The following is a 9,437-nucleotide window of genomic DNA, read 5'->3' as shown; positions in this document are numbered from 1 at the left end:
AACACAAAAGCACTCTTTTTGTTAGTAAAGTCTCATTAAAATGAAGAGAGTTTAAATTAATTATGCTTCCTCGAATTTGCCTACTTTCCGCACCATGAGCTGTCCATTTCTGATTGATTGTGCCGTGCATTTGCTTAAAATTTCAGCATACAATGTAAGTTACTCAAATCCAGCTTATTATGAAGTCAATAACTCTTATAAACACATATTGGCAAGAAACATATTGTTTTTATTCAAATCAATTATAATAGTAGCATGCTATCAAAGTTAACCTCCGGTCCTCCTTCTCATCTTCGCGCTGTTTTTCAAACTGAACCGAACATAGGCTATAGGCTAGTCTATGTGGAAGATACATACTTTTTGGAAATAGGCCTAATTAAAAATTTGACTCCGAATTGCCCAAAAAGTTTTGATCAACAAGTGAGAGCAGGCCAGGGCTCAGGGTGAGAATATCATTGCTGGTTGTAATGCAGCCCAGTTATATTTACACCATCCCAGCAGAGCAAAGATACTTTTCTTCGAAATATAACTTTGCTCTGTGCTTCTCCTAGCATGCACTTTGTAGATTATAGCCTATTATAGCCTATATACTGAAATGTAAAAAGCATGACCCTCCCTCAATTTCCTCCAGTACAGTTTCTGTACATTTCGATTCATCCCTTCACAATAAACCCAAATGGACCATACAAAATGAGATGTCCAATGGTGTGACAGTCCCTTCCATTGGTGTAACATGAAGATGGTCTCACGCCAGAGGAAATTGCTGTCACTCCGGACATAACCCATCAATAAACTATAAAATGACCTTTTTAGGCTTATTATTCATCAAATAAAATCTACAGTATGATACCTATTCATATCTTTTGCAATGTTGATCCTTTTTAGTTTGTTCTGAGTGCAAATTCTACATACTTATCTCCCATGCCTGGTTCTCACTCCATGCAGGTGACCAATCTTCCAGCGACCTCAGGGAAATGTCTCTGCCACCTGGGGAGTTCCATTTTCTTTTACCTGGCCCTATTGATTGTGCAGGTGGATATTGGGCCTGGCTGTGCTGCTCACACCCCTGGTTCTCACGCCCTGCATTTGACAAACCAGCTCCATTGGTGCCACTCGTCTATCCCAACAGTTTCACTTCTCCTGACCAATTGACATATTGATACACCCTGGGAGGGCCCCCATCGAAAGGGCCTCTTTTGGAGAATGTTCACCACCGCCTCCAATATGCCCTGACCGACCTCACTCGAGCGAGACTAGTCAACCCGCCTATCTTTTGGTCCTCCGATGTTATTTCTGTGCGGGCGATGGCACGCCCAGCACGATTCCTAAGTCTGGCAGGGCAGGCAGTTCAGTACAGTACATGCCTGCATCAAGAACACATTACATTCTAAAACGCTGTCGTTGCGCCATAGTGTGGTATACTCCTTTACCAACTCTCCAATATAACACCTCTCCAAGGGGCACTTGCTTTCCCACGCTTCGGCTGTGGCAGGTCGAGGCCTCCTGCAGGTGCGCACAGATCCCCTCCATCGCTAGAGGACTGTGACCCTGCACATTATGCTGTGCCCCCAGGTTAGCCCTCAATGCTGCTAGGGGCTACCTGGTTGATCCTGCCAGTAGCATATGCTTTGTCTCAAAGATTATGCCATGCAAGTCTGAAATCAAATGACCAGTACATTGAAACTGCTAATGGCTCATCAGTTATGGATCCTTTCATCACTCCAATGTTAACTGTGGCAATATTAGAACTTATACATGCCAAAGAACATTGACCTTCGATGATGGGTGCATTATCAAACCCAAAACCCTTGTGGGGCGTCTTGGGTGCCCCCAAAATTGTTTGTGCCTCAAGCTGTTCATGCCCTTCGTGGCATCCCTATCAACTTTGGATGCTAATTCCTGTGATACTGTGGTGACCACAGGAAATGGGGAATCAGGGTCTATTCCAGAGAATAAGCCTGAGAAATGGCTACAATACCCAAGGATTAAGGCAGCAGGCGTGCAAATTACCCACGGCCGACTCTGGGAAGTTTACTAAAAATAACAAAAACAGCACTCTCTCTCTCGAGGCTCTGTAATTGGAATGAGTACACTTAAAAGTTTTTAACGAGGATCCATTTCTAATGTTTAGAAGTTTTCTTTTTACAGTTCAAAACTTCTGAAAGTATCATTGTGTTTTAACTGTAAAATTTGACTGCCTGTTGTGTATTCTCCAACAGTGTACATAATGTCCTATGGAGAGATGCTGATAAAATGAAAAGGAAAAAAAAATGTTGTCTTGGACAAAATGTAAAAAATAATTGTTAAGCATATGACAGGTAACATCATCATAATAACACAAGTAAATTATTATATATATTTTCTATTTCTAGGTTTGGTTAAATTCTCAATAATCTTACACATAATTTAATAGGAAACACTTCGTTATCGTCATTGTAGAAGGAAATTATGTGTTTTTCAATTGAAATTCTGGAATATGAGGACTGATTTATATACAGAAGTAACTAATAATGTGTACAAAAAATTTGTTGTCCATTTCTGAATCATTAACTTTGCTTTATATTGACATTAATAATGATGTCACACCAGAGGACAAATTCAAAGCACTATTGCATGAAATGGTTCGTAAAATTGATATACATTTAAAATTGATTGGTGCCACGTCACGCCCTGACCTTAGAGAGACGTTTTATTTCTCTATTTGTTAGGTCAGGTGTGATTTTGGTGGGCATTCTATGTTGTCTATTCTTTGTTTTTGGCCGAGGTATGGTTCTTAATCAGAGGCAGCTGTCTATCGTCTCTGATTGGGGATCATACTTAGGCAGCCCTTTTTCCCACTTTCTGTTGTTGGGATCTTGTCTTTTGTGTTGCATGTGTTTGCACTCCTAGCTTTACGTTCGTTGAGTTTTATAGTTTTTTTGTGGAACATTTAAATTAAAGGAAAATGTACGCCTACCACGCTGCACCTTGGTCTCATTCTAACGACAAACGTAACAGCCACATAACATTTTGAGTTCTTTAGACATAATTGTTTGAAACTATTTTTATTTTTTTTACTTCAATTATAGAATCAATTATTTTGTCACTTTTGTTTTGGGGAAAATTCCACGGTAACAGAATTGCGCTGAGACTCAGATTTTTCACTTAAAATGTATCCCAAACAAAACCCATTGATTTCAATGTTTTCAAACTCTATCAATAGACTACTTTTAACAATTTACACAGAAAATTTCACAAAAACATATTTACTGGAAGAACTGTATTGAAGCAAAATTTGGTAACAGAGTTTCTGTAAAACTCCCTCAAGTTATTTATGTGATCATGTTTTCCAAAATCTCAGTTAAATATCTGCTCCGAATTACGATTCAAAGATGTCTGCAGAAAGAATGTGGTGTCAGCTATGAAATTAATATTTTGGATATTGAACTACATTAAGTGAAGTGGATTTACACCTGGTAACAGAATTGCGGTAATGGCATTTCATCTTGGGTCCCCGATCTGTACTACACAGAAATGCATAATTATGGATGTCACAAACAAAGGTAGAAATATGCAATAACCTCCTTTGCATACTTGGGTATCAATCTACTATTATTTGAATCAGCTCAGCCACCAAAGAACACCAAATTTGGTTGGTCCAGACCGGACCAAATCTGAACTAATCATAGACATCTATGTTACACCTTTCACAGAGCTTAGTAGAGTACAGTATGGTACAGCACAGTATAGTTCAGTACAGTTAAGTAGAGTAGAGTATATGCAGTACAGCACAGTACAGTAGAGTTCAGTACCGTACAGTATGGTAGAGCAGGGTTTCACAAAGTCGATCCTGGGTGCAAATTTTGGTGTTTGCCCTAGCACTACACAGCTGATTCAAATAACCAACTCCTCATCAAGCTTTCATTATTTGAATCAGCGCTAGTAGTGTTAGGGCAAAAACCAAAATGTGCACACGGGGGGGGGGGGGGGGGCAGGACCAACTTTGGGAAACCCTGCAGAGTATAGTTCAATACAGCACATTATAGTCTACTCAACTCTACTGTGCTCTACTGTGTACTGTACTGAACTCTACTCCACTTTATTCTATTGTACTGTACTGTACTGTACTCTACTGTGTTCTACTGTACTATAATTTACTGCACTGTGCTGTACAAACCTATGAAATATATACATCTATGATTGGTTGAGATTGACCGTTGTCGGTCGGTGCTCAGTAGGTAAGGTTAGGGGGGCTCATCGGTAGTTGTCAGAAAGAGACAGAAAATGTGACAATTGGAGAGAGAGTCCAGACTTTTCACACTCTTGCATTGACCACCAGATGACAGAATAGAGAACGAAAACAGTTACTGTAATCTGAACTTTCATTATCTTGCCTCCTCATGAGGGAAGATAATTAAAGTTCACATTACAGTAACTGGAAAATATCTTAAATATATGTGGGGTTTTTGTAATGACATTTCAAGGCAATATTTTTTTAACTTGCAGAAGGCAAAAAATATATCAAACTTAATATGTGTTCATTAGTTGGCAGAGATCTTAACTTATATATATGCCTTAATTTATAGACTAATCTTTCATTTGACATGCTCCCATGAACTTCACATGTTAGTGCTCATGTGTCCTTATATATGAAAATTACCTACGGCCATTATGGCAACAACCCTCTACCCTCGTCCATTCAAATGAATCTTATAAAGAAATGTCTCTAATCTCGTAAACAAAATTGGGAACTCGCACTTAATCTCTTGGTCAAACATAAGGCAGGCGTGGGAGAGCAATTACTGTTCACAATGGGTCATTCTGCACTGTGAGAATGGAAAGGTCTCACAACACCATGATTGCGTAATGAAACCATGAAAAGTGGTGCACTTAAGATGAGATCTGGTGTTTGAATATAAACCAAAGTTAAGTGTTTTAATGCACAGAATGTGTTTTAAAATATAAATTACATACCTTGAAACACCCAAAGTGGTTCTTCAACCTTAATATTGGTGTTTTTAAGAGTGTTGCGAAAACACTTTGAGGGTTTCAGTGCACGTAAACTGTAGCATCAAAAAATGTAGCATCAAAACACAAAAACTGTATTTCTCATACAATTAATGGTTTAAAAATGTATTGATGATAAGGGCCTACTGAGAATATTTCACCTTTATTTTTTCTATGCTTTATTTAGACAGATTATAAACAGAAGGGCCAGTACGACTGTACATTTCGTTGGAATTTTACCCACTCAACCACACAGCCACACTGTAAGAAATTAATTTTGGGTGAATTGAAATTGTCAACAACAACAAAAACTACCAACCTATACTTAATACAAATGCAAGTCGTGCAGAACCCATGGTCAAGTGAGAAAGCAAACGGCTTACACACATTGGCCACGGCACCCCTCTCCCCACCAAAAACCAGGGTTCAATTCCCTACTCCATCCCTTCCAATCTGTTTATCCCCTCTCATTTCATAACTGTCTCAATACAGTGACAAAATACACCCCAAATATATATTTTTTAAATGTATGCAAGTCGTTTCAATGATTTGTTAATTTAATTTGACCAAAATATTCTAAGAATTAATCCAATTAAATATGTCGCTCAAAATGTAAGTATATATTATGGAGATAATCAAAGAGAGAGAGAATGTAGTGATTTAACTCAATGGAAGTCTTTGGTATAAAATTAAGCCCCTTGCATTTTATATCTTGCCACATGAATCTGATTTTAGAGGATTGTGGGTAATTCAACATTGTTACACTTCATGATTCTTTCACACAGTGTTGTATATATGGTTGAAGAAAGAAAAGCATATTTCTATATTAGCATTAAGCTTGTTGTGCCACGAGGTTTAACGGATCATGATGAACGGATATCAAATCCGTCTGACAAATTGGTTTTCAACAAGGACAGCACCCATTCCCACATTCATGACTGTCAAGGGAAGAGGCAAGTGCACATCAACTTTCAGTTACTGCTGGTGGTTTGAACACTAAGATTGACAATACTGGCCATAATGGTATAAAATGGCAATTGATCAAATACATAAAACAATGATAAACATTAAGACACTTCAGACAAAGCGATCTAATTCTGCACTAGACAGGATTCAAAACATTACAACGGTGTTTAGAAGCTTTAGAGAGAGGAAAAGACACCAACAAAGAAGGTATCTAATTCTGCACTACACAGGCCTCGAAACACCAACATAATGTTTTCAAGCCTTCCCAGTAGTGCTCCCAGTTCCTGGCAAGGTTTTGCACAACACTTGATTAAGTGGTGTTACAACACACCATGTTATGTTTCAAAACATCTCTGCATGATGTGTTTCAATACTCCAGCAAAGTTAAGGTTTGGTTTCCATCAAGTCAGTGGCAGCTCAGTTGCTGTAACACTTTGGTGTTACAAAGCACTTCATTTTACCAGTGTGCTTTTCTCACAAGGATTCAGAAGGAACACGGGGTGAAGGGGGATTAAAGAATGGTTGTGCCATTTATTCCCACAAAGCCCACTTGCAGGGGAAAGAGACACGGTGCGTCACCCATTCTTCCATTCCAGGCACCCGTCACAAAGCAGTGGATTACCCACTCACCAGGAACAAGCCAAGTTTATTGTTTGCCTTGCCTGCAACAGCTCTCGCCATCACATTCATTTTGGACTCCAATCTCCAAATTTGATGTAATTATTTTCTGGCACAATTGCATTAGTGGACACCAATCTTATTGTGAATTAAAATTATGATCATGAAGTGTGTGCAACCACTGTTGTCTGTAAACGTATGATTACAACAGACCCTTTCAAAAGCCAAAACATGTGGCTGGCATTCTCAGCAAATGTGAATGTAATTTGCAACCTCGAACTGCAGGTACTATGTGTATCGAACTGAATACTGTATGTCTTAGTCACCCCCCAAAAAATCTAATAACATATCATTACAATTGACCCCTGGCATTGCACATCAGTATGACTCTGGTGTCATCTATTGAAGAATAACTAAATCAATAATTTAAACAAAGACCTCTTTTTTCTAGCTCCCAACCCACTGCCCTAAAACATTGCTCTCTCTCTCGCTCTCTCTGTGTCTTTCTCTCTGTTTTCCTCATTTTGTCTTTCTCTCTCTCCTCCCTCCTTCTCACTCACACACACACACACACACACACACACACACACACACACACACACACACACACACACACACACATATGCACCAGGCATGCTATTTACTGTAATAATACCTGTTGAAATGTGTATATTATATTAACTACAACATACTTAAAATCATTATTTTAGGGGACATAGAGGTGTCTTATAGTTGAAACAAAGACCACCAATAATCTTCACAAACCAAGTACTTAGACCAAATAGTATGCAATAAAACTGCATGAATACAAAGTCTTTGAAAAGGATGCCATAGTCTTTGTAAAATAGAACATGTGTTTCAGAATAATGGTCTACGAAGGCAAGAAGAGCGATAAATAAGGAATTACCTTCTTTTAGAACATGTGAGTGGATAAGGAGGATAACAAAACAGCAGATTGCAGCTCCCGTTAAAGCCCACGCTAGTCGGATGAGCTGCATCGTTGAGAGAAAAAAAGTCTAAAATACCCAAAGGAGAGCGCGGTCTTCAGCAGCAGGAGTAGGCTACAATGACAAATCCATTTTTGATCCAATGCAGCAGTGTTGAAAAATGAAAAATAAAACAATTATCAGTTGACTAGTCCCTAAGGCGACTCTGTGGGCTTGAATTCAAAGTAAAATACAACATCGGCACAATCCATGAGAGAGACTTGATATGATCCCTTCAATTCCAAATGAATGCAACCTTTACGTTCTTTAAAGATAGCGGAGAGAAAAGTTCAAGTCGTTAGACCATCACTCACATAATTACAAGTGAGGGATTTTCTCACGGGCTATTCAAATTAACCTGCTTGTCACGGCAAATTCTTCTCTGGGGTTCGAACGCAGTGACTCGGATAGGCACACTCTCCAGGAAGCCTATATGAGACGGCTGCGCCACCGGACCACTTTGCAGCAATTCGGTAAAATTAATTTTGTTTCGATATTTACCGAATTTGAGATATCACTAAATAGACAGTAGCTGGTTTGCGATACGTCCATCTTCGCTGTTTCCAAGTTAGATCAACCTTCCTTGTAAATTCCCACAACTGATGGATATGAAGTCAAGATGAAACCACATCTAATAGGACCTCATTGCTCACCGACAACGCAGAGCATCAGGTCCAGTGCCATTCAATGCAAAGCCCCTGATAACTTGTGAAATGAATGATGGGAAGCTCGTGCGAGACACTGCTGCGTCACTATGCTGTTCACAGTTCCTATTGGGTTTGCCCGGTTCTAGGTTCACGAGCGACTTTCACTGCGCTCTACCTGGCCGTGACGTCCACGCCATTTAAAGTGTTTATCTCCGAGCTATTCCACAGACCGTTTACTATTGAGGGCAGATCGGGGGACATACAACAGTTAGCTGTTGCAAGCATAAACGGTGCAGGCTCAGATTTAAACATAGATATGTGTAGACGTTTAATGCATGGCAAACCACAACTAATTTGAACAATATTTACTGTAGTGCCAGTAAAATCATATTTTGGCTTGTAAATGGTATATGAGAAAGATTTAATTAAAAAGTATCATACAAATGGGCAGAAGGACACACTAATTCCCAGTCAGAATTGGGAGAAAGTCCACACACACACGCACAAACACACAGATTAATGCAACCAACCTTGCCAGAATCCTGGACAACAAGGACAAAAATGGAGCAGGTGAAAGAGGGGGTAAGATAAGTGTTGGAACATATGAAAATCAGTCAGGGAAGGACAAATGTATGAAATCATTACTAACAATTACTCATAGAGTTTGTATGTCAGTGCTATGTTACCTCTCTCCACTTGTACAAAGTAAATTTGAAATCAGAAGTTTAACACCCACAGTGTTACATTTAACACTTTCTTAGAAATTATATGTGACCCACCAAAAAATGTATAACTAACCAAACAGCCTACCCGGCCGCTCGGATGCACCCGCATGGTCCTAAAGCACACTGTTGCCTTGTTTTGTATCACATTTCAATGATACAGAAATTAACTCAACACGGCCAAGTAACACCAACACCACCAGACGGGTATCCTACGCAGAAAGCTAGATCTCCCCATTTTCTAAAGCTAACCAGCTTCAGTTAGTTTGACATTCCAGCTCAGGGTTAATCCGTACTACGACGATGGATACTGCTCATCCACTTGCCGCTAATTCTAGCAGGGTTTTAACTGCGTGTGCATGTCGCACATGGCTTGTTTCTTTAGGAACTCAAAGGATCTCAAGGGTTCCTCAAGTCACCACTCATTCTACGAGTGCATATTGGAAAGTATTTTTCATTACGTCACACATTGGGATATACTGTACCTACTCAGAATATGCTTGATTCCTGCT

The 9,437-nt window shown here is 39.4% G+C and overlaps 1 protein-coding gene across 2 annotated transcripts in view; it reads right to left on the bottom strand.

Moving 5' to 3' along the window:
* LOC111962166 (chemokine-like protein TAFA-5) overlaps positions 1-8,304 on the bottom strand; it is a 140,629-nt gene extending 132,325 nt beyond the window's left edge. For both annotated transcript variants that reach the window (XR_011479671.1, XM_023985035.2), the window contains exon 1: positions 7,478-8,304. Coding sequence is in view for 1 of the 2 variants with exons in the window: in XM_023985035.2 (XP_023840803.1) it covers positions 7,478-7,568 (91 nt within the window). In the remaining variant the exon portion in view is untranslated. The remainder of the gene's footprint in view (positions 1-7,477) is intronic.
* Between the last annotated feature and the right edge of the window lie 1,133 nt (positions 8,305-9,437).

The sequence above is a fragment of the Salvelinus sp. IW2-2015 genome, linkage group LG4q.1:29, assembly GCF_002910315.2.
Source record: "Salvelinus sp. IW2-2015 linkage group LG4q.1:29, ASM291031v2, whole genome shotgun sequence".
NCBI lineage: Eukaryota > Metazoa > Chordata > Actinopteri > Salmoniformes > Salmonidae > Salvelinus > Salvelinus sp. IW2-2015.
This window is presented reverse-complemented; position numbering and strand designations above follow the sequence as displayed.